The sequence below is a fragment of the Tachyglossus aculeatus genome, chromosome 3, assembly GCF_015852505.1.
Source record: "Tachyglossus aculeatus isolate mTacAcu1 chromosome 3, mTacAcu1.pri, whole genome shotgun sequence".
Taxonomy (NCBI): Eukaryota; Metazoa; Chordata; class Mammalia; order Monotremata; family Tachyglossidae; genus Tachyglossus; species Tachyglossus aculeatus.
The window spans coordinates 483,947-510,586 of record NC_052068.1 but is presented as its reverse complement, the minus strand read 5'-3'; the positions used below and the strand labels follow the sequence as shown (position 1 = coordinate 510,586).

General features: G+C 47.6%; 1 protein-coding gene across 1 annotated transcript in view; it reads right to left on the bottom strand.

The window, feature by feature from the left end:
• LOC119925625 (phospholysine phosphohistidine inorganic pyrophosphate phosphatase) overlaps positions 1–26,640 on the bottom strand; it is a 57,981-nt gene that overhangs the window by 11,456 nt on the left and 19,885 nt on the right. The window contains exons 4-5 of the mRNA XM_038743969.1: positions 18,573–18,636; positions 16,801–16,893 (exon numbers count right to left, since the gene is read on the bottom strand). Coding sequence (XP_038599897.1) covers positions 16,801–16,893; positions 18,573–18,636 — 157 coding nt within the window. The remainder of the gene's footprint in view (positions 1–16,800; positions 16,894–18,572; positions 18,637–26,640) is intronic.

Here is a 26,640-nt window from a genome sequence, read left to right as displayed (position 1 = left end):
CCTCCAACTCCAAAGCCCGGGCTCTTTCCACTGAGCCGCGCTGCTTCCCAGTATGTGGGAAGCGTCGTGTGGGAAGCACCGGGCCGGAAGCGCTCGGCGGGAATTGCTGTGTGGGAAGCGCTGCCTGGGAACTGACATCTTAGTGCCAGACTTGCTTGTTCTGAGCCCTGAGGAGTTCTTAGAGGGGCCCTCCCGAGCACACGGGGCGTTGGGATGGGAAGGGTGAGGATGCAGATGAGATAACTGAGGCCCAGAAAATAATAATCATAATGATGGCATTTATTGGGCGCTTACTGTGTGCAGAGCACTGTTCTAGGCGCTGGGGAGGTTGACCCACGAGGGGCTCACAGTCTTTATTCCCCCTTTCCTCCCCCTCCCCACAGCACCTGTATATATGTATATATGTTTGTACGTATTTATTACTCTATTTTATTTGTACATATTTATTCTATTGATTTTATTTTGTTAATATGTTTTGTTTTGTTGTACGTATTTATTACTCTATTTATTTTATTTGTACATATTTATTCTATTTATTTTATTTTGTTAATATGTTTTGTTTTGTTGTACGTATTTATCACTCTATTTTATTTGTACGTATTTATTCTATTTATTTTATTTTGTTAATATGTTTTGTTTTGTTGTACGTATTTATCACTCTATTTATTTTATTTGTACATATTTATTCTATTTATTTTATTTTGTTAATATGTTCTGTTTTGTTGTCTGTCTCCCCCTTCTCGACTGTGAGCCTGCTGTTGGGTAGGGACCGTCTCTATATGTTGCTTATTTTATTTTGTTAATATGTTCTGTTTTGTTGTCCGTCTCCCCCTTCTTGACTGTGAGCCTGCTGTTGGGTAGGGGCCGTCTCTCTATGTTGCCAACTTGGACTTCCCAAGCGCTTAGTACAGTGCTCTGCACACAGTAAGTGCTCAATAAATACGACTGAATGAATGAATGCCAGCCCCGAGATGTGCAGAGCAAAAGGGCCTTTGGAAAAACAAATCGGGGGCTGAAATTCCCACAGTCATCTTATTTCTCTCAAAATATCTGGAAAAGCAAATGTTCTCAGATGGCAGAAAACAGATCCGTATACTTGCTGCCTTACCAGTCCGCTCGCCAACCTGTATGCCGGTGGACCAATACAGTGGAAAGAGCCCGAGCTTTGGAGTCGGAGGTCGTGGGTTCAAATCCTGGCTCCGCCAATTGTCAGCTGTGTGGCTTTGGGCAAGTCACTTAACTTCTCTGGGCCTCAGTTCCCTCATCTGTAAAATGGGGATTAAAGACTGTGAGCCCTCGGTGGGACAACCTGATGATGATGATGGTGGTATTTGTTAAGCGCTTACTATGTGCAAAGCACTGCTGTAAGCGCTGGGGAGGTTACAAGGTGATCAGGTTGTCCCACGGGGGGCTCACAGTCTTCATCCCCATTTTACAGATGAGTGAACTGAGGCCCAGAGAAGTGAAGTGACTTTCCCAAAGCCACACAGCTGACAAGTGGTGGAGCCGGGATTTGAACCCATGACCGCTGACTCCAAAGCCCGGGCTCTTTCCACTGAGTCACGCTGCCCCATTTAATCCCCATTTTCCAGGTGAGGTCACTGAGGCCCAGAGAAGTGAAATGACTTGATGATGATGATGGTATTTGTTAAGCGCTTACTATGTGCAAAGCACTGTTCTAAGCGCTGGGGGTCATCACTTGTAACCTCCCCAGTGCTTAGAACAGTGCTTTGCACACAGTAAGCGCTTAATAAATGTCATTATTATTATTACTATACTAGTGTCCCAGTATGCCAGTGGATCCGAAGGCTAGTAGATCATCATGCAATTGGGCCAGTGTGCTAACCAGCCATAAAACAAGGGTCCGTTTGGAAAGGTTCCTATACTAGCTCCCTCTAGACTGTAAGCTCATTGTGGGCAGAGAATGTGTCTGTTATATTGTTGTATTGTACTCTCCCAAGTGCTTAGTACAATGCTCTGCACACAGTAAGCGCTCAATAAATACGATTGACTGCCAGTAGCTAACGCTCCCTCACAGCCATCCTCCCTTCGGAGGCAAGAACAGTCTTTACCATTACAGGCCTTTAGACTGGAAGTTCACTGTGGGCAGGGAGCGTCCCTATCAAGTCTGTTATAGTGATATATTGTGCTCTCCCAGGCGCTCAGTACAGTGCTCTGCACACAGTAAGTGCTCAATAAATATGATTGACTGACTGCCGGCAGCAAACACTCCCTCACAGCCATCCTCCCTTCAGAGACAAGAACAGTCTTTACCATTACAGGCCTTTAGACTGGAAGTTCACTGTGGGCAGGGAGTCCCTATCAAGTCTGTTATAGTGATATATTGTGCTCTCCCAAGCGCTCAGTACAGTGCTCTGCACACAGTAAGCGCTCAATAAATACGATTGACTGACTGCCAGTAGTGAACGCTCCTTCACAGCCATCCTCCCTTCGGAGGCAAGAACAGTCTTTACCATTACAGGCCTTTAGACTGGAAGTTCACTGTGGGCAGGGAGTGTCCCTATCAAGTCTGTTATAGTGATATATTGTGCTCTCCCAAGCGCTCAGTACAGTGCTCTGCACACAGTAAGCGCTCAATAAATATGATTGACGGACTGCCAGTAGTGAACGCTCCCTCACAGCCATCCTCCCTTCGGAGGCAAGAACAGTCTTTACCACTACAGGCCTTTAGACTGTAAGTTCACTGTGGGCAGGGAGCGTCCCTATCAAGTCTGTTATAGTGATATATTGTGCTCTCCCAAGCGCTTAGTACAGTGCTCAGCACATCACTGGGGCTCAATAAATAGGGTCAGTTGATTGACTGATTGATCATTAAGTGAATGATGGAGAAGCAGCGTGGCTCGGTGGAAAGAGCCCGGGCTTGGGAGTCAGAGGTCATGGGTTCCAATCCTGGCCCTGCCACTTGTCAGCTGGGTGAGTTTGGGCAAGTCATTTCACTTCTCTGGGCCTCAGTTCCCTCATCTGTAAAATGGGGATTAAGACTGTGAGCCCCACGTGGGACAACTTGATTACCTTGTAATAATAATAATAATGATAGCATTTATTAAGTGCAAAGCACTGTTCTAAGCGCTGGGGAAGTTACAAGGGGATTAGGTTGTCCCACAAGGGGTTCACAGTCTTAATCCCCATTTTACAGCTGAGGTAACTGAGGCCCAGAGAAGTGAAGTGACTTGCCCAAAGTCACCCAGCTGACAGTTGGCGGAGCCGGGATTTGAACCCATGACCTCTGACTCCAAAGCCCAAGCTCTTTCCACTGAGCCACGCTGCTTCTCCAGCTTGTATTCCCCCCAGTGCTTAGAACGGTGCTTGGCACATAGTAAGCGCTTAACAAATAATAATAATAATAGCATTTATTAAGCGCTTACTGTGTGCAAAGCACTGTTCTAAGCGCTTAACAAATACCAACATTATTATTATAAGTGCCACAAGGCAGAAGTGAACTAGGCGTCAACCCGAAACACCACGAAATGTAGTATCAACAGTTTTTATGACACTCTCATCATCGACATCCACAGCACTCATTGAGTGTGGTACGTACTGAGCTCCTATTGTGTGCGGAGCACTCTGCTGGGTCCGTATTGTATCCAGAGTACAGTATGCGCACCTTCTGTTGCACAAGGCTGGATTGGGCCCTGACCTCGTGTAGCACACTGAACTGGGCACCTCCTTTGTGCAGAACGCTCTACTGGACACCTATTTTTAATGGCATTTGTTAAGCACTACTTTGTGCCGATCAATCAATCAATCAGTCATATTTATTGAGCGCTTACTGTGTGCACAGCAGTGTACTAAGCGCTTGGGAAGTACAAGGCACTGTATTAAGCCCTGGGGTAGACACCAGCTAATCAGGTTGGACACAGCCGTGCTGCTTTTCTACTGAACGCTGGCCTGGGGACCTACAGTATAGTATCATCATCATCATCAATCGTATTTATTGAGCGCTTACTATGTGCAGAGCACTGTACTAGGCGCTTGGGAAGTACAAATTGGCAACATATAGAGACAGTCCCTACCCAACAGTGGGCTCACAGTCTAAAAGGGGAAGACAGAGAACAAAACCAAACATACTAACAAAATAAAATAAATAGGATAGATATGTACAAGTAAAATCAATCAATAAATAAATAGAGTAATAAATCTGTACAAACATATATACATATATACAGGTGCTGTGGGGAAGGGAAGGAGGTAAGAAGGGGGGGATGGAGAGGGGGACGAGGGGGAGAGGAAGGAAGGAGCTCAGTCTGGGAGTATAGTATAGTATACTATACTATACTATACTCTCAGTATAGTAATAATAATAATAATAATGATGGCATTTGTTAAGCGCTTACTATGCACAAAGCACTGTTCTAAGCGCTGGGGGGGATACAAGGTGATCAGGTTGTCCCGCTTGGGGCTCACAGTCATCATCCCCATTTTACAGATGAGGGAACTGAGGCACAGAGAAGTTAAGTGACTTGCCCAAGGCCACACAGCAGACGTGGTGGAGCTGGGATTCGAACCCATGACCTCTGACTCCAAAGCCCGGGTTCTTTCTACTGAGCCACGCTGCTTCTCAGTGCGACACTGTCTCGGTGCTTGGAAACATACAATAAAAGTAGAAGACATTTACAGTCTAACGTTGCAATTGGCATCCCCACTGACCATCCGCTCGGGGGACGTTTCAGAGAAGCAGCGCGGCTCAGTGGAAAGAGCCCGGGCTTTGGAGTCAGAGGTCGTGGGTTCAAATCCCGGCTCCGCCAACTGTCAGCTGTGTGACTTTGGGCAAGTCGCTTCACTTCTCTGGGCCTCAGTTCCCTCATCTGGAAAATGGGGATTGAGACTGTGAGCCCCCCGTGGGACAACCTGATCACCTTGTAACCTCCCCAGCGCTTAGAACAGTGCTTTGCACATTGTAAGCGCTTAATAAATGTTTTCATTATTATTATATATACATTATATGTATATATGTTTGTACATATTTATTACTCTATTTATTTATTTATTCTACTTGTACATATCTATTCTATTTATTTTATTTTGTTAGTATGTTTGGTTTTGTTCTCTGTCTCCCCCTTTTAGACTGTGAGCCCACTGTTGGGTAGGGACTGTCTCTAGATGTTGCCAATTTGTACTTCCCAAGCGCTTAGTACAGTGCTCTGCACATAGTAAGCGCTCAATAAATACGATTGATGGTGATTATTATTTTTAGACTGTGAGCCCACTTTTTAGACTGTGAGCCCACTGTTGGGTAGGGACTGTCTCTATATGTTGCCAACTTGTACTTCCCAAGCGCTTAGTACAGCACTCTGCACACAGTAAGCACTCAATAAATACGATTGATTGATTGATTGATTATCATTCTTTTACCCCCATCCTGTATGAACTTTTCTGAGATTCGGTTCAAACCTATAAAGTAGGGTCTCCGGGAGAAGAATCGATGTGCAGAGCACTGTTCAAAACACTTGGGAGAGTACAATAATGTAAGAGAAATTAGCAGACATGTTCCCTGCCCATAATGAGCCTATAGTCTAGAGAATTAATCGATAAATCAATCAATCTTTTTTATTATGTGCTTAGTCCATGACAAACACTCTTCTAAGTGCTTGGGGTAATACAGTAGCATTAATAGACCTGATCACTGCCCTCAAGGAGCTTACCCTCTAGCAAGGGAGACACACGCTAACATCAATTGTAGTTTGGGGGTAGATATGGCCATAAAAGCTACAGGGGGATTCATTCATTCATTCATTCATTCATTCATGCAATCATATTTATTGAGCGCTTACTGTGTGCAGAGCACTGTACTAAGCGCTTGGGAAGTCCAAGTTGGCAACACATAGAGACAGTCCCTACCCAACAGCGGGCTCACAGTCTAGAAGGGGGAGACAGACAACAAAACAAAACATATTAACAAAATAAAATAAATGGAATAAATATGTACAAATAAAATAGAGTGATAAATACGTACAAACATATATACATACATATATATACATATATATATATACTGCACACAGTAAGCACTCAATAAATACGATTGATTGATTGATTGATCATCATCATCATCAATCGTATTTATTGAGCGCTTACTATGTGCAGAGCACTGTACTAAGCGCTTGAGAAGTACAAATTGGCAACATATAGAGACAGTCCCTACCCAACAGTGGGCTCACAGTCTAAAAGGGGGAATTGATATACATATATACAGGTGCTATGGGAGGGGAAGGAGGTAACGCGGGGGGTTGGGGGCAAGGAGGGGCACTTAATAAGCGCTCAATAAATACTATTGATTGATTGATTAACTGCTGGGAGAGATTCAAGACAATTAAACCAGTTGCCAGCACCCGAGTGCTTAGGTGTTGCGGACATGCTGGAGTGGAAGTAGGAGGGGAAATAGAGTGGGGATATTATCATCATCATCATCGATTGTATTTATTGAGCGCTTACTGTGTGCAGAGCACTGTACTAAGCGCTTGGGAAGTACAAATTGGCAACATATAGAGACAGTCCCTACCCAACAGTGGGCTCACAGTCTAAAAGGGGGAGACAGAGAACAAAACCAAACATACTAACAAAATAAAATAAATAGAATAGATATGTACAAGTAAAATAAATAGAGTAATAAATCTGTACAAACATATATACATATATACAAGTGCTATGGGGAAGGGAAGGAGGTAAGATGGGGGGATGGAGAGGGGGACGAAGGGGAGAGGAAGGAAGGGGCTCAGTCTGGGAAGGCCTCCTGGAGGAGGTGAGCTCTTAGTAGGGAGGAAGAGAGCTAGCTTGGCCAGGGAAGGCTGCCTGGAGGAGGCATGACATCAAAGGAGCTGTGAAGATGAGGAGAGCTGGTTGTGAAGGGAGTGAGCAAGGGGTTGGCGGCAAATGAGGTGAGATGGAAACCCAGGTTGGTTTCGGAAGAACAAAACGTGAGTTGGGAGGTAGTGGGAGAGGAGCGAGGAAAAGTCGTGGCGAGAGAGCTGATCGAGGGCCTTAAAGCCATGGGACTGGAGTTTCTGCTTGATGTGGAGATGGATGGGCAACCACTGGACATTTGTGAGGAGCAGGGAGAGGTGCGCAGAAAATGATCCTGGGAGCTAATCAATCAATCAATCAATCAATCGTATTTATTGAGCACTTACTGTGTGCAGAGCGCTGGACTAAGCGCTTGGGAAGTCCAAGTCGGCAACCTATAGAGACAGTCCCTACCCAACAGCGGGCTCACAGTCTAGAAGGGGGAGACGGACAACAAAACCAAACATACTAACAAAATAAAATAAATAGAATAGATAGGTGCCCGCCGCTCAGCACTGCCCCACGGGCTCTCCATCAGTCCATCAGTGCTATTTATCGAGCGCTTACTGTGTGCAGCAACCTGTACTTCCCAAGCACTTAGTACAGTGCTCTGCACACAGTAAGCACTCGATAAATATGATTGAATGAATGGCACACAGTAAGTGCTTAACAAATACCATAAATATTAGCTTCTAGACTGTGAGCCCACTGTTGGGTAGGGACCGTCTCTATATGTTGCCAACTTGTACTTCCCAAGCGCTTAGTACAGTGCTCTGCACACAGTAAGTGCTCGATAAATGTGATTGAATGAATGGCACATAGTAAGTGCTTAACAAATACCATAAATATTATCTTCTAGACTGTGAGCCCACTGTTGGGTAGGGACCGTCTCTACATGTTGCCAACTTGTAATAATAATAATAATAATAATAATGATGGCATTTATTAAGCACTTACTATGTGCAAAGCACGGTTCTAAGCGCTGGGGAGGTTACAAGGTGATCAGGTTGTCCCACGGGGGGCTCACAGTCTTCATCCCCATTTTACAGATGAGGTAACTGAGGCACAGAGAAGTTAAGTGACTTCTTAACTTCAAGTGGATTGAATGAATGAATGAATGAATGAATGAATGCATGCAGAGCACTGGACTAAGCCCTTGGGAGAGTACAGTGCAACAGAGTTAATAATAATAATGATAATAATAATAGTAAAAAGCAGCATGGCTTAGTGGATACTGCATGGGCTTGGGAATCGGAAGGACCTGGGTTCTAATCCAGGCTCTGCCACATAATAATAATGATGGTATTTGTTAAGCGCTTACTATGTGCAAAGCACTGTTCTAAGCACTGGGGGGGACACAAGGTGATCAGGTTGTCCCACGGAGGGCTCACAGTCTTAATCCCCATTTTACAGATGAGGTAACTGAGGCTTAGAGAAGTTAAGTGACATGCCCATGGTCACACAGCAGACATGTGGCGGAGCTGGGATTCGAACCCATGACCGCTGACTCCAAAGCCCAGGCTCTTTCCATTGAGCCACGCTGCTTCTCTAGCTGCTGCCACATGTCTACTGTTTGACCTCGGGCAAGTCACTTCGCTTCTCTGGGCCTCAGTTACCTCATCTGTAAAATGGGGATTAAGACTGTGAACCCCATATTGGACAGGGACGGTGTCCAACTGGATTAACTTGTATCTACCCCAGCGCTTAGAATCAATCAATCAATCAATCAATCAATCAATCGTATTTATTGAGCGCTTACTATGTGCAGAGCACTGTACTAAGCGCTTGGGAAGTACAAATTGGCAACACATAGAGACAGTCCCTACCCAACAGTGGGCTCACAGTCTAAAAGGGGGAGGCAGAGAACAAAGCCAAACATACCAAAAAAATAAAATAAATAGGATAGAATAAAAGAAATAGGATAGGATAAAATAAATAGGATAGAACACATAGTAAGTGCTTAACAAGTACCATAATTACTATTGATTGCTATTATTAATTAGTAATAATAATGTTCCTTGTTAAGCACTTACTATGTGCCAAGCACTGTTCTAAGTGCTGGGATCGAGACAAATTAATTAGTAATAATAATGTTCCTTGTTAAGCACTTACTATGTGCCAAGCACTGTTCTAAGTGCTGGGATCGAGACAAATGAATCAGGTGGGGCACAGGCTCCTTCCCACATGGGGCCCACAGTCTGAGGAAGGAGTTAGATTTAATACCCATTTTACGGACGAGGTAACTGAGGCAAAGCAAAATTAAATGACTTGCCCAAGGTCACATAGCAGGCATAGAACCCAGGTCCTCTGATTCTCAGGCCCGGGCCCTATCCATTAGGCCATTCATTCATTTATTCATTCAATCGTATTTATTGAGCACTCACTGTGTGCACAGCACTGTACTAAGCGCTTGGGAAGTACAAGTTGGCAACATATAGAGACAGTCCCTACCCAACAGTGGGCTCACAGTCTAGAAGGGGGAGACAGAGAACAAAACCAAACATACTAACAAAATAAAATAAATAGAATAGATAGGTACAAGTAAAATAAATAAATAAACAGAGTAATAAATATGTACAAACATCTATACATATATACAGGTGCTGTGGGGAAGGGAAGGAGATAAGATGGGGGGGGATGGGGAGCACCTGTATATATGTATATATACACATATGTATATATGTTTGTACATATTTATTACTCTATTTGTTTATTTATTTTACTTGTACATCCCCACAGCACCTGTATATATGTATATATGTTTGTACATATTTATTACTCTATTTATTTATTTATTTATTTTACTTGTACATATCTATTCTATTTATTTTATTTTGTTAGTATGTTTGGTTTTGTTCTCTGTTTCCCCCTTTTAGACTGTGAGCCCACTGTTGGGTAGGGACTGTCTCTATATGTTGCCAACTTGTACTTCCCAAGCGCTTAGTACAGTGCTCTGCACACAGTAAGCGCTCAATAAATATGATTGATGATGATGATGATGATGAGGGGGAGGAGGGGGATAGGAAGGAAGGGGCTCAGTTTGGGAAGGCCTCCTGGAGGAGATGAGCTGTCCGCTGGGTGACCTTGGGAGAGTCATTTCACTTCTCCGGGCCTCGATTTCACCATCTGTAATCCTGGAGTGAAATACCTGTTCTCATTCATTCATTCAATTGTATTTATTGAGCGCTTACTGTGTGCAGAGCACTGTACTAAGTGCTTGGGAAGTACAAGTTGGCAACACATAGAGACAGTCCCTACCCAACAACGGGCTCACAGTCTAGGAGGGGGAGATGGACAACAAAACGAAACAAGTAGACAGGTGTCAAAACTGTCAGAATAAATAGAATTATAGCTATATGCTCATCATTCTCCCTCCCCTTTACACTGTAATAATAATAATAATAATGATGGCATTTGTTAAGCGCTTACCATATGCCAAGCACTGTTCTAAGCGCTGGGGGGAATACAAGGTAATCAGGTTGTCCCACAGGGGGCTCACAGTCTTAACCCCCATTTTACAGATGAGGTAACTGAGGCCCAGAGAAGTTAAGTGACTTGCCCAAAGTCACACAGCAGACAAGCGGCGGAGCCGGCATTAGAACCCATGACCTCTGACTCCTAAACCCGTACTCTTTCCAATAAGCTGTACCTGTAGGACCCGTTCTGTGGATGACCTGATAATCTTGTTCCTAACACAGTACGGAGTACTGTGTGGCTTAACAAATGTCATCTTTGGTATTATTATTATTATTATTATTATTATTATTATTATTATTATTATTATTATTATTCCTGAGGCTTTGATTCCCCTTGCGTTTGCCACCGCTGTTTCCTGTGGAACTGCCTGTTATGATGCAGCACAGCCTAGTGGAAAGAGCCCGGGCTTTGGAGTCAGGGGTCATGGGTTCGAATCCCAGCTCCACCACCTGTCTGCTCTGTGACTTAGGGTAAGTCACTTCATTTCTCTGTGCCTCAGTTCCCTCATCTGTAAAATGGGGATTAAGACTATGAGCCCCATGTGGGACAGGGATTGTGTCCCACCTGATTAACTTGTATCTACCCCAGTGCAGTACTTGGCATATAGTATGCACAATCAATCAATCAAGGAATGGTATTTATTGAGTGCTTTCTAAGTGCAGAGCACTGTAATAAGCTCTTGGGAGAGTACAATACAGCGGAATTGAGATTGAGGTGTGGTGAGTAGGTTGGCATTAGAGGAAGGAAATGCGTGGGAAATCATCAAGGTAAGGTAGGAGGGGGCAAGGTGATTAAATCAATCAATCAATCGTATTTATTGAGCGCTTACTGTGTGCAGAGCACTGTACTAAGCGCTTGGGAAGTACAAGTTGGCAACATATAGAGACAGTCCCTACCCAACAGTGGGCTCACATTCTAAAAGATTAAATACTTTAAAGATGATGGGAAGGAGTTTCACATCTTCAAAGTGAGCTAAAATAAGCGCTTGGATTAATGCGGCAGCCGTGTGGATGGAGAGGAAAGGGCAGATTTTAGCGACGTTGTGAAGGTTGAACTGACGGGATTCGGCGATAGATTGAATATTTGGATCGAATGATCGAGATGAGATAAGGATAACGCCAAGGCTACAGGCTTGTGGGACAGGGAGGATAGTGGTGCTGGGTACAGTGATGGGAAAGTAAAGGGGAGGACAGAATTGGGTGGGAAGATAAATTCTGTTTTGGATATGTTAAGTTTGAGGTGTCAGTGGGACAACTAGCTAGAGATGTCCTGAAGGCTGGAGGAAATGTGAGACTGCGGAGAAGGAAGGCAATCAGGGCTGGAGATGTAGATCTGGGAATCATCCCCGTAGAGGTGGAAGTTGAAGCTCTGGGAGCAAATGAGTTCTCCAAGGGAGTGGGTGCAGATGGAGAACAGGAGGGCCCCAGAACTGAACTTTGAGGAACTCCCAGTGTTAGGGCTTGGGAGGCAGAGGAGAAGACTGCAAAAGAGAGAAGCAGGATGGGCTTGGGAGTCAGATGATCTGGGTTCTAATCCCGGCTCTGCCAAATACTTGCTGTGTGAGCTTGAGCGAGTCACTTAACTTCTCCGTGCTTCAGTTCCCCTGTTCTTCCTTCTAATTAGACTTATGTGCCCCATGTGGGACAGGGACTGTGTTCAACCTAATTAACAGCACATAGAAAAGCATAAGTACTTAACAAATACCACTGAAAAAGGGGAAACAGAGAGACAGGAGAGATAGGAGGAGAACCAGGAGAGGACAGTGTCAGTGAAGCTGAGGTTGGGTAACGTTTCCGGGAGAAAGGGCTGGTCGATCGACAGTGTTGAAGCCTGCTGAGAGGTTGAGGAGGATTAGGATGGAGTACAGGCTGTTGGATTTGGCAAGGAGGTCTTGTGACCTTTCTGTGAAAGTGATGGAAGCCAGGTTGGAGGGGGTCAGGGAGAGAACTGGAGCAGAGGAACCAGAGACAGTGGGTGGAGACAACTCGCTCAAGGAGTTTGAAGAGAAATGGTAGGAGGGAGCTGGGGCGGTGACCGGAGGGAGCTGGGGGGTCAGGGGAGACACGGGCATGTTCGAAAACAGTGGGGAAGAAGCCGTTGGAGAGCAAACGGTTGAAGATGGTGGACGGGGGGAAAGAAGGGAAGGGGGCAAGCACTTTGATATGGGGTTAGAAGGCAGGTGGAGGGGGTGGATTGCCTCTTGAGATACTGCTCTCCAGCTCCTGCTTACCTCTCTGCCCTTCCTGATAAATTAACAGCTTGAGGGGATGGGGAGCGGCCACACCTCCCAGGGTTCTCAGCAGTGGGGTAAATTGTCAAGAAGCCCACCCAGCCGGGTCCCGGGTCCCTCCGGCACCCGGGTGGGGGCACGACCCCTCTGCGGAGTGGCTGCCTGGAGCAGTGAAGGCTTACCGTCCAGCCCGTAGCCAGCGCATCCACCCACCAATGCTCCCACTTCTCGGGGAGCTCCCGGAGTCCTCAGCGGCACGGCCCCTCCGCAGAGGGGCTGCCTGTGAGCAGTGAAGGCTGACTATCCGGCCTGTGCCGGCGCATCCACAAACACTCCCGCTCCTCAGGGACCTCCCAGATGTACCGCCGGTGAAGGGCAATAATCGCTAGAGGAGGGAGCAATTATTCCCAAATCATTGAGGATTTAAAAAATCATTGGCAAGAAGATAGAGGTCAGGAGGCGTGCTGTCAAGGGAAATGAAAAGCTCTACCTGTCAAGCGGCGGTCTGACTTCCTTTCTGACTGCGGAGAGGCAGGGACAGAGAAAGGTCACCCCCTCCCCTCGCCCCCCGCCGCTGGGAACGGGATGAAGTGGTCTCCGGGTGGAGGTCCCCCCATCCAGGCCGGCATGGTGGCGGTCACGGACTCGGCCTGGATGGGGGGCTCTGTGTCAGAGCCCAGCGGGGCTGGCTTTGGGCTTTCGTTAGCCCTGAGAGGACAAAGCAGAAAGGTGGGCGTATTGGAGATGGCCTTCAGGACCGCTTGGGGATAACTGGCTCCGGCCTGAGTGCTGTCTGTCTTCCAATATTTGTAATCATCAGGGCATTCACCAGATAGGTTGGCTGGGAGCAGGTGGGGTGGGCCACAGTTATCGGTCTGAGGTGCGGCGTAATTGATCGACTGAGTGATTGATTGATTGATTGAGTTGTCCTTCACCTGCCAAGCCTCATGGCCAAAGGGGAGAGGCTAGGCAGGTGCCCAGAGTACTGGAATCGGGAGTATTCCCAAGGAAAACAGTTTGTTTTTGTTTTTTTTTTTTGATGGCATTTGTTAAGCGCTTACTATGTGCAAAGCACTGTTTTTAAGCGCTGGGGGGGATACAAGGTGATCAGGTTGTCCTGTGTGGGGCTCACAGTCATCATCCCCATTTTACAGATGAGGTAACTGAGGATCCGAGAAGTTAAATGACTTGCCCAAGGTCACACAGCATGGGTGTGGGTGTCGAACCCATGACCTCTGACTCCAAAGCCCGGGCTGTCTCCACTGAGGCACGCTGCTTCTCGCCAGGGTGAGCTGGCTGGGGACGGAGAGGCTGAGAAGCCAGGGGGTCGGAGCTCACCATCACCCCCCGGCAGGACACCCCACGGCCCGGTCTGGATGGACGGGGGAGGAGAGGTGAAAGATGGACAAGGCGGACTCCGGGAAACAGACAGGAGGGGAGGATGATTCAGAAGCGGCAGTCAGACGGACGAGGCAGGGAATACAGAGCGATGAGATGGACAGGACAGAAAGACGAATGAGGTGGACAAGACACACTGGGTGGATGAAGCAGAGAGGATGAGGAGGAAGATGGATGAGAAAGAGACATGGACAAGATGGAGATGAATGGGGCAGACGGGACAGACCGATGAGATGGGCAAGACAGAGAGACAGATGAGGTGGGTGAGACGGAGATGGCCGAGGGGAACGCTACACACACATGCTACACACTGAGAAATGGTGGGGCTGAGTGGAAAGAGCACAGACCTGAGAGTCATAGAGCCTGACTTCTCATCCCAGCTCCGCCACTTGCCTGCTGTGTGACCTCGGGCAAGTCACTTCACTTCTCTGTGCCTCAATTTCCTCATCTTTAAAATGGGGATTCAATAGCTGTTCTCCTTCCCTCTTAGACTGTGAGCCCCATGTGGGACAGGGACTGTGTCCAACCTGATTATCTTGAATCTTCCCTAGCGTTTAGTACAGTGCGTGGCACATAGTAAGCACTTAGCAGCGCGGCTCAGTGGAAAGAGCACGGGCTTTGGAGTCAGAGGTCAGGGGTTCAAATCCCGGCTCCACCAGTTGTCAACTGTGTGACTTCGGGCAAGTCACTTCAATTCTCTGTGCCTCAGTTACCTCATCTGTAAAATGGGGATTAAGACTCTGAGCCCCCCCCATCATCATCAATCGTATTTATTGAGCGCTTACTATGTGCAGAGCACTGTACTAAGCGCTTGGGAAGTACAAATTGGCAACATATAGAGACAGTCCCTACGCAACAGTGGGCTCACAGTCTAAAAGAACTGTGTCCCCATGGGACAACCTGATCACCTTGTAACCTCCCCAGCGCTTAGAACAGTGCTTTGCACATAGTAAGCGCTTAATAAATGCCATCGTTATTTAGTATAATCCTCATTATTATCATTATAATTATTTTTATGAACATCTCTACAGGGTCCAGAGCCTCCTGAGACCAGGAGGCCCCATGCAGATGTGCGGAGAGAGGGGCCGACCACCCTGGTCAGGCTGGGACAGAACAGACGATCGTCAGCGGTCTCCCCCCCTCCACTCGCCCACACTGGCCGCCGGCCTCAAGAAGCCAAAGTCCCCAAGGGTTGGCTACTGGCCGGCCTGCATGGGCCAAGAGGGGAGGTTGGGAAGGGAGGCATGGTCCGAGCCGACTCCAAGCTGCCCGGCCCCACGTGAGCCCGACCAGGGTCCAGAGGCGAGCTGGGCTGAGCCTTTTAGACTGTGAGCCCACTGTTGGGTAGGGACTGTCTCTATATGATGCCAATTTGTACTTCCCAAGCGCTTAGTACAGTGCTCTGCACACAGTAAGCGCTCAATAAATACGATTGATGATGATGACGATGGGCAAGCTGAGGCAGCAGGCCCGGCTGGACCCACCCTTAACGGGCAGGGTGGGGATCCGTCCCGAGCCTGACAATGCCGGGAACCGGGCATGGGGAATTCCAGGAAGAGCGGCAGAAAAGTTAGGCAGCGCCTGCTGACCCTTCGTGACGGCCCCTTTTCCGCAATGAGAAACGGGCCAAACCTCACAGGTCGGAGGGGCAGTGCACTCAAAATGCCCCTTGGAGGGAAGTGACCGGCAAACCCTCAGACTCCCACTCCTTCTAGACCTGTGTGAGTGAGGGTTGAAACCATCATCATCATCAATCGTATTTATTGAGCGCTTACTGTGTGCAGAGCACTGTACTAAGCGCTTGGGAAGTACAAATTGGCAACATATAGAGACAGTCCCTACCCAACAGTGGGCTCACAGTCTAAAAGGGGGAGACAAAACCAAACATACTACAAAATAGAATAGATATGTACAAGTAAAATAAATAAATAAATAGAGTAATAAATACGTACAAACATATACATATATACAGGTGCTGTGGGGAAGGGAAGGAGGTAAGATGGGGGGGATGGAGAGGGGGACGAGGGGGAGAGGAAGGAAGGGGCTCAGTCTGGGAAGGCCTCCTGGAGGAGGTGAGCTCTCAGTAGGGCCTTAAAGGGAGGAAGAGAGCCAGCTTGGCGGATGGGCAGAGGGAGGGCATTCCAGGCCCGGGGGATGATGTGGGCCGGGGGTCGATGGCGGGACAGGCGAGAACGAGGTACGGTGAGGAGATTAGCGGCAGAGGAGCAAAGGGTGCGGGCTGGGCTGGAGAAGGAGAGAAGGGAGGGGAGGTAGGAGAAACCAGAACCTCTCAGACAGTAAAGGGTGGGTTGGAGGTGGCACTTGGAGGGCAGAACAGGATGCACCAAGTAGGAGGAGTCTGGGTGGGTGAAGGGGAGACCGTAGGGTCGGGAGCCCCAAGAGAAGGAAGAGGTGTTCGGAAAATCAATCATATTTATTGAGTGCTTACTGTGTGCAGAGCACTGTACTAAGCGCTTAACTGTGTGCAGAGAAAAGTGCAGAGACCTGTGGCAAGCGGGGACCGGGGCGTTGCTGTGCCCGATAACAGACCGGGCTTTGCTGCCTTCCCCCCTCACCTGCCCTTCGTGGGGCAAGAGCCTCCAGAAGGCATGCCACAGTCGCTTACTCCACTTGCCACCGGACCCTGCCTTGCTCAGGCGTGGTGGCGCCGGGCCGGCCGAGCCTCCAGAAGGCCCGGGACCAGTTCTCATCAGCGTTTTTTTTCCCCAGAGCTTCGTTCGGTGCTCTGCATGCAGTAGAGGCTCAGTAAATGTTACTGTGGTAAGAAGTCCCGAGCAGCAGGTAGCCTCCTTGTCTCGGGGCAGCCCTGTTTGCGCCCCACTCTCTCCCCTCTCAGGCCCCACACCGAGGACGGGATGAGGGCGAGGTCTTACCTGGCCGGCTTCGACTCCCAGCTCCCGCAGCGCCGACTGGAAAAACCCGGGAGTCGGTTTCCCCACCACTTCGGCGTGGATGTCGCAGGCGTACTGTGGAGGGGACAGAAGCCACGTGAGCGGGGGGGCGGCCATCGTCGAGCGACTGTTGTCCCGGCCGCAGCGGCTCCTGGGGTGCTCCCCGGGGGTCTCGGCTCACCACCTCCTGCCCCCCACTGCGCTCTGCCCGGCCGGTCTGGCTCCCCTCCTCGTCCGGGCCCCCCCAGGCCCACGGGCCAGCCAACGTGGAGCCCTGGAGCCCCAAGCAGCGGGACGTGAGTCCACGTCTGGGTCCCATCATCTATTCAGCTAGTCCAGCTTGACACCTTGGGGCTGTTTCCCGAGGATGCCCTTCCGCTCTTCCTCCTGCTCCCACTGTTTGTAGGTTCATTCATTCTTTTAATTGTGTTTATTGAGCACTTACTTTGTGCAGAGCACTGTACTAAGTGCTTGGGAGAGTACAATAAAACAATACACGGACACACTCCTTGCCCGCAATGAGCTTACAGCCTGGAGAGGGGAGGCAGGCCTTAACAGAAATAAATAAATGACAGATATGTACATAAGTGCTGAGGGGCTGGGAAGGGGGATGAATAAAGGGAGCAAGGCAGGGCGACGCAGAAAGGAGAAGTGGAAAGGAGGGCTTAGACAGGGAAGGCCTCATAATAGTAATAATGGCATTTGTCAAGCGCTTACTATGTGCAGAGCACTGTTCTAAGTGCTGGGCACTGTTCTAAGCGCTGGAAACACTGTTCTAGGCGCTGGGGTGTATACAAGGTGATCAGGTTGTCTCACGTGGGGCTAACAGTCCTCATCCCCATTTTTCAGATGAGGGAAATGAGGCAAAGAGAAGTGAAGTGACTTGCCCAAAGTCACACAGCTGACAAGTGTGGAGTCGGAATTCGAACCCATGGCCTCTGACTCCAAAGCCCAGGCTCTTTCCACTGAGCCATGGGCCTTCAGTAAGGCTATGAGTGGGGGGAGAGTCATTGTCTGAGGGCACTCATCATCTAGAGAAGCAGCATGGCTCAGTGGAAAGAGCAAGGCTTGGGAGTCAGAGGTCGTGGGTTCTAATCCCGACTCTGCCACTTGTCTGCTGTGTGACCTTGGGAAAGTCACTTACCTTCTCTGTGCCTCAGTTCCCTCATCTGTAAAATGGGGGATGAACACTATGAGCCCCATGTGGGACAACCTGATTATCATGTATCTCCCCCAGCGCTTAGAACAGTGCTTGGCACAGAGTAAGTGTTTAACAAATACTACCATCGTTATTATTAATCAACTAAATGGAGGCTGCCTGCAGGGTGACCTTGTCATGTTTAGGGTCCTAGTCGGCCTTTTGCTGCTTGATTCACGCAAAGTGACCGAGAGCCTCTGTAATAGAGGAGCTCACTTCAGTGTGGAGAGGAAAGTTGGTTCAGTCACAAAGGACAAGAAAACTAGAGGGTTTTGTGGGATCTCCATCAAACCTCAAACTCTCCAACAGCACTGGAATTGCAATATGGGTCTGCACCTTGCCCAGATCCAAATGAAATTAGCAGTAACTCCCTTTCTCCTGCAGGAAGCTCCTCTCTCGGAGTGCAGGAGAACAGCTCTAAGGTAGATATGGAGGTGCCCAACAGGTCTCCACAGGCTGCGGTCCCCTCCCCCAAGCCCCCGGCAGGTAAGACATAGTAAGCGCTCAATAAATGGGATTGATGATGATGATGATGATAAGACGAGCGACACAATACCTCCAGCGCCTTCATGAAGGGGCCAACGTCCAGCTGGAGTCCGTCCATCCCTTTGTAGAAGCGCCTGGAAGGGGAAGTGACAACGTTCATGTAGGGTGAGAATGCGAGGAACCTAGGAGAAGAACTGTGTTTCCTGTCTCAGCAGCCTGTGGATTTCAATCAATCAATCAATCAATCAATCAATCAATCGTATTATTGAGCACTTACTGTGTGCAGAACACTGTACTAAGTGCTTGGGAAGTACAAGTTGGCAACATGTAGAGACAGTCCCTACCCAACAGTGGGCTCACAGTCTAGAAGGGGGAGACAGAGAACAAAACCAAACATACTAACAAAATAAAATAAATAGGTACAAGTAAAATAAATAAATAAATACAGTAATAAATATGTACAAACATATATGCATATATACAGGTGCTGTGGGGAAGGGAAGGAGGTAAGATGGGGGGGATGGAGAGGGGGATGAGGAAGAGAGGACGGAGAGGGCTCAGTGTGGGAAGGCTTCCTGGAGGAGGTGAGCTCTCAGTAGGGCCTTGACGGGAGGAAGAGAGCTAGCTTGGCGGATGGGCAGAGGGACTGGGGGCATTCCAGGCCATGGGGAGGACGTGGGCCAGGGGTCAACGGTGGGATGGGGAGAACGAGGCCCGGTGAGGAGATTAGCGGCAGAGGAGCAGAGGGTGCAGGCTGGGCTGGAGAAGGAGAGAAGGGAGGGGAGGTAGGAGGGGGTGAGGGGATGGATGGACAGCCTGGAAGCCCAGGGGGAGGAGTTTCTGTCTGATGCGCAGATTGATTGGGAGCCACTGGAGATTTTTGAGGAGGGAAATGCCCAGAGCGTCCAAGCCCCATGTGGGACAATCTGGTCACCTTGTATCCTCCCCAACACTTAGAATCAATCAATCAACCAATCAATCAATCGTATTTATTGAGCGCTTACTGTGTGCAGAGCACTGTACTAAGCGCTTGGGAAGTACAAGTTGGCAACATATAGAGACAGTCCCTACCCAACAGTGGGCTCACAGTCTAGAAGAGTCAGTGGTCATGGGTTTAAATCCCAGCTCCGCCACTTGTCAGCTGTGTGACTTTAGGCAAGTCACTTCACTTCTCTGGGCCTGAGTGACCTCATCTGTAAAATAGGGATTAAGATTGTGAGCCCCACGTGGGACAACATGATCACCTTGTATCCCCCCCCCCCCCCCACCCCACGCATGGCTTAGAACAGTGTTGCACATAGTAAGCGCTTAACAAATACCATCATCACTATTATTATTATCATCCACCTACCGGGCCCCTTTACGACCCGATTCATTGGCCTGTGACTTTTGTCATTTATGCTGCTTTGTATTTATATCATTTCACCTTCCCTTTAGTGTCCATCATCAAATCCACCCCCACCTTATTCTTAGATTGGGAGCCCCTGCAGTATCAGGGAAGGTATCTAATTCTCACCCATGTATTTTTTTCTCAATGCTTGCTCTAGTACTCTGCACACAGTAGGGGCTTAATCCTGTAACTACAACTACTGCTATTAATACTAGCTAATAATAATAACAATAATTGTGGAATTGGTTAAGTGCTTACTATGTACCAAGCATTATATTAGGCATTGGGGTAGATACAAGATCATCAGGTCGGACAGAGTCCCTCTCCCACATGGGGTTTACAGTCTAAAAGGGTGGGAGACTAGGTTCTTAATCCCCATTTTACAGATGAGAAAACTAAGTCAAAGAGAAGTCCAGTGACTTGCCCAAGGTCACACAGCAGGCAAGTGGCCAACTTATGATTGGAACCCAGGTCCCCTGACTCCCAGCTCGCTGTCTACTACTACCACTTTCTCCTCCTCCTCTGATTTTCTTATTTGGACTAAGAAATTCTACTTTGGCCTTTTGATTTATAATGTCTAACTCTCAAAATTGCCAAAATTCAGGCCGTCTGTAGGTTGAACTTGATAGAAAATCCTCATCATTTGCTGTCCTGAGGGATAGTTCAGGTTCCGCAACTCAAAATTAGACATTATGTAGATCAATCGATTAATCAATAGTATTTATTGAAGGCATGCTGTGTGTCTCTATATGTTGCTAACTTGTACTTCCCAAGCGCGTAGTACAGTGCTCTGCACACAGTAAGCGCTCAATAAATACGATTGAATGAATGAATGAATGAATGAATGTGGAGCGCTGTACTAAACGATCAACCAATCGATAGTATTTATTGACTGCTTACTGTGGGCATTTGAGGAAGCACAATACAATACAGTGGGTAGACACAATCCCTGCCCACGGAGAGCTTCCAGTCTAGAGATACATATTTACTATTCTGTTTATTGTGTTGCTGTGTTAATGATGTGCATCTAGCTTTATTTCTATTTATTCTGATGACTTGACACCTGTCCACATGTTTTTTCTTGTTGTCTGTCTCCCCCTTCTAGACTGTGAGCCCGTTGTCGGGTAGGGACGGCCTCTATATGTTGCCAGCTTGTACTTCCCAAGCGCTTAGTACAGTGCTCTGCACACAGGAAGCGCTCAATAAATATGATTGATTGAATGAATGGAGAGGGAGACCGACATTAAAATAAAGTAGAGGTAGGGGAATTAGAAAAGCGCAAGGATATGGACATAAGTGCTGTGGGGCTCAGGGTGGGGTGAGAATCAAACTCTTAAAGGGGAACAGATCCGACTGCATAGACGACACAGAGGGAGAACTATTGATGCCTGTTTACTCGTTTTGATGTCTGTCCTCCCTCTTCTAGACTGTAACCCCATTGTGGGCAGGGATTGTCTCTCTTTCTGGCTGAATTGTACTTTCCAAGTGCTCGGTGCAGTGCTCTGCACACAGTAGGCACTCAATAATAATAATAATGATAGCATTTATTGAGCGCTTACTATGTGCAAAGCACTGTTCTAAGCGCTGGCACTGTTCTAAGCGCTGAATAAATAGGACCGAATGAATGAATTCAAAACCAGTAAGGGAGCCTCCTAAAAACGAGGACTCAAATAAGTTACAAACTCTTACTTGTTTGGAGGTCTGTCTCCCCCTTCTAGAGTGTGAGCCTGTTGTTGGGTAGGGATTGTCTCTATTTGTCGCTGAATTGTACTTCCCAAGCACTTAGTACAGTGCTCTGCACTCAGTAGGCGCTCAATAAATAGGACTGTATGAATGAATGAGTAGTAAGCGGATAGAAGAAACAAGGGCTTGAGTTTGCTTTAACATGTCTTGCCTATTTCCACAGACTTTCCTAAAATCCCTCTCCCTTCATCAGGCTTTCCTCAAATTTCCCCACTCTTCAATCATCCCACTGTGGGCAGGAAACGCGTCTACCGATTCTTTTGCACTGTACTCTTCCAAACAGTGTTCTGCACCCAGTAAGTGCTCAATAAATACCATTGACTGATTTATCATCATCATCATCATCAATTGTATTTATTGCGTGCTTACTGTGTGCAGAGCACTGTACTAAGCACTTGGGAAGTACAAGTTGGCAACACAGAGAGACAGTCCCTACCCAATAGTGGGCTCACAGTCTAGAAGGGGGAGACAGAGAACAAAACCAAACATACTAACAAAATAAAATAAATAGAATAGATATGTACAAGTAAAATAAATAAATAAATAGAGTAATAAATATGTACAAACATATATACATCTATACAGGTGCTGTGGGGAAGGGAAGGAGGTAAGATGGGGGATAGAGAGGGGGACGAGGGGAAGGAAGGGGCTCAAGATTTATCGATTGATCGATGGTATTTTCTCAGCACTTTACTGTGTGCAGAGCACAAGGAGCGTTCAGTCTAGAGGGAGAGACTGAAATTAAAAGAAATTACAGATATGGACATAAATACCGTGAGGCTGAGGGTGGGGTGAATATCAAATGCTTAAAGGATACGGAGCCAAGTGCAAGGGCGATGCCGAAGGAGGAGGGAAAATGAGGGCTTAGTTGGGGAAAGCCTCTTGGAGGAGATGGGATTTTAATAAGGCTTTGAAGGTGGGGAGAGTGGAGGTCTGTCGGGTATGAAGGGGGAGGGAGTTCCAAGCCAGAGCAACATAGTAACATGAACATGTTATGAACAGGAACATGAGCGAGAGGTCGGCGGTGAGATAGACGAGATGGAGGTACAGTGAGTAGGTTGGCGTTAGAGGAGTGTACTGAGCGTGCAGGGTTGTAGAAGGAGATGAGCATCACATTGCTATTTTGCCCGCTACTGTTACTCTGGGAAGCGAAGCCTGGAGTGTGGATGTGAATCAATCAATCAATCAATCGTATTTATTGAGCGCTTACTGTGTGCAGAGCACTGTACTAAGCGCTTGGGAAGTACAAGTTGGCAACATATAGAGACGGTTCCTACCCAACAGTGGGCTCACAGTCTAAAAGGGGGAGACAGAGAACAAAACCAAACATACTAACAAACTAAAATACATAGAATAGAAATGTACAAGTAAAATAAATAAATAGAGTAATAAGTATGTACAGACATATATACATATATACAGGTGCTGTGGGGAAGGGAAGGAGGTAAGATGGGGGGATGGAGAGGGGGAGGAGGGGGAGAGGAAGGAAGGGGCTCAGTTTGGGAAGGCCTCCTGGAGGAGGTGAGCTCTCAGTAGGGCCTTGAAGGAAGGAATCAATCAATCAATCGTATTTATTGAGTGCTTACTGTGTGCAGAGCACTGTACTAAGCGCTTGGGAAGTGCAAGTTGGCAACATATAGAGACAGTCACTACCCAACAGTGGGCTCACAGTCTAAACAGAGAGTTAGCTTGGCGGATGGGCAGAGGGGGGGCATTCCAGGCCCGGGGGATGACGTGGGCTGGGGGTCGATGGCGGGACAGGCAAGAACGAGGCACGGTGAGGAGATTTGTACTTCCCAAGTGCTTAGTCCAGTGCTCTGCACACAGTAAACGCTCAATAAATAATAATAATAACAATAATGATGGCATTTATTAAGCGCTTACTTTGTGCAAAGCACTGTTCTAAGCACTGGGGAGGTTACAAGGTGATCAGGTTGTCCCTCGTGGGGCTCACAGCCTTCATCCCCATTTTCCAGATGAGGTCACTGAGGCCCAGAGAAGCGACTTGCCCAAAGTCACCCAGCTGACAAGTGGCGGAGCCGGAATTCGAACCCACGCCCTCTGACTCCAAAGTCCGGGCTCTTGCCACGGAGCCACGCTGCTACTCTAAAGCAGGAAATCTCCTCGCTTCCATTGCTTTTCCTTCCTTCCTTCCTTCATTCAATCGTAAATAAATACGATCGAATGAATGAATGAAAAACAGGCCGGGCCTGGGCGCAGCCCGCTGCCAACTTTATGGTCGGGAGAGGAGGAGGAGGGAAAAAGGAGGGAGAGGATTTTCCTTCCTTCTTTCCTTCATTCAATCGTATTTATTTATGATTGAATGAATGAATGAATGAATGAATGAATGAATGAATGAAAAACAGGCCGGGCCTGGGCACAGCCCGCTGCCAACTTTATGGTCGGGAGAGGAGGGAGTGAATGAGGGGAAGGAGATTGTGGTATTTGGGTTAGCTGGTGGTCAGAGAAGCAGCGTGGCTCAATGGAAAGAGCACGGGCTTGGGAGTCAGAGGTCATGGGTTCAAATCTTGGCTCCGCCAATTGTCAGCTGTGTGACTTTGGGCAAGTCGCTTCACTTCTCTGGGCCTCAGTTACCTCATCTGGAAAATGAGGATGAAGACTGTGAGCCCCATGTGGGACAATCTGGTCACCTTGTATCCTCCCCAACACTTAGAATCAATCAATCAATCATATTTATTGAGTGCTTACTGTGTGCTGAGCACTGTACTAAGCGCTTGGCACTGTACTAAGCACTTAGAACAGTGCTTTGCATATAGTAAGCGCTTAACAAATGCCACCATTATTATTATCATTATTAGCCTCCCTGAGGAGCCTCCCCCGGACCCAGGCCAAGGCCCACTCAGGGAAAGGATCGCTCTTCACACTCAAAAGAATTCCCACGAGTGGGTCTCCTCAGACCCCAAAGCCCTCCCAGGCCACTGGAAACGTGTCCAGAGCAGGCAGGTAAGATCTGATGCTTGATTCTTCTGTCATTTTCAATTATTCAGCCTGGGCTTGCTTGCAAATGACCACTTGACCTTTGCTGGAACAGACATTAACCTTCCCTAGTCTAGCGTAAACGGCTTCATTTCCTGACTGGGGCATGACAGGAGAAATCAGCCAGCCAATTCCCACTCTCGGCCCAAGCAGATGCTAAATGTAAATCACTCCGTAGCACCGTGCTCCAGCGATTCCGACACTCTTCCTCTCCGGGATACGGCTCAACTGGGAGACCGCATCGCTACGGGTTCCCGCGTTGGGTCGGTGGCCACCGCGCCCGCTGGGACCGCTGCATCCACTGGGACCGCTGCACCCGCCGTGACCACTTAGAGAAGCAGCGTGGCTCAGTGGAAAGAGCCCGGGCTTTGGAGTCAGAGGTCATGGGTTTGAATCCCGGCTCCGCCACATGTCTGCTGTATGACCTTGGGCAAGTCACTTAACTTCTCTGAGCCTCGGTGACCTCATCTGTAAAATGGGGATTAAGACTGTGAGCCCCACGTGGGCCAACCTGATCACCTTGTATCCCACCAGCGCTTAGAACAGTGCTTTGCAACTACTAAGCGCTTAACAAATGCCATTATCATTATTATTATTATTATTATTATTATTATTATTATTATTATTATTATTATTATTATTATTACCCGCTGTGCCTGCTGCTGTTGATGAGGTGATTGTACCCCTAGGAAGCCCTAGACTTCCAGAGCTGACACTCCCAGCCACTCTGGCTATGGCGATATGGAATAAATAATAATAATAATGATGGTATTTGTTAAGCGCTTTCTATGTGCCAATCAATCAATCAATCGTATTTATTGAGTGCTTACTGTGTGCAGAGCACTGTACTAAGCGCTTGGGAAGTACAAGTTGGCAACATATAGAGACAGTCCCTACCCAACAGTGGGCTCACAGTCTAAAAGGGGGAGACAGAGAACAAAACCAAACATAATAATGAAATAAAATAAATAGAATAGATATGTACAAGCAAAATAAATAAATAAATAAATAGAGTAATGAATATGTACAAGCACTGTTCTAAGGGCTGGGGGAGATACAAGGTGATCAGGTTGTCCCACGTGGGGCTCACAGTCTTCATCCCCATTTTACAGATGAGGTTACAGAGGCACAAAGAAGTTAAGTGACTTGCCCAAAGTCACACAGCTGACAAGTGACTGAGCCGGGATTCGAACCCATGACCTCTAACCCTCAAGCCCGGGCTCTTTCCGCTGAGCCATGCTGCTTCTTGGAATCTTGGCTGCATCTTCATCTCTCCGGGGTGGACACTCGAACGCCAAGAGGGACAGCTTTAAGACTGTGAGCCCACTGCTGGGTAGGGACTGTCTCTATATGTTGCCAACTTTACTTCCCAAGCGCTTAGTACAGTGCTCTGCAAACAGTAAGAGCTCAATAAATATGATTGATGATGATGATGACAGCTGGTGATCTATTCTATTTATTTTATTTTGTTAGTATGTTTGGTTTTGTCTCCCCCTTTTAGACTGTGAGCCCACTGTTGGGTAGGGACTATCTCTAGATGTTGCCAATTTGTACTTCCCAAGCGCTTAGTACAGTGCTCTGCACACAGTAAGCGCTCAATAAATACGATTGATGATGATGATGATTAGACCAGACCGTAAGCCCGATATGGGCAGGGATTGTCTCCTTATTGCTGAATTGTACTTTCCAAGTGCTTAGCAAAGTGCTCTGCACACGGTAAGTGCTCAATAAATACGACTGAATGAATGAATATAGCTGTAATTCTATTTGTTCTGACGATTTTGACACCTGTCCACATGTTTTGTTTTGTTGTCTGTCTCCCCCTTCTAGACTGTGAGCCCGCTGTTGGGTAGGGACCGTCTCTTTATGTTGTCGACTTGGACTTCCCAAGCGCTTAGTACAGCGCTCTGCACACAGTTAAGTGCTCAATAAATATGAGTGAATGAATGAATTAGGCGTTCAGAGTCTGAATGGCTGGTCAATTTCTGTACCTCCAAAGGCAAAGGCC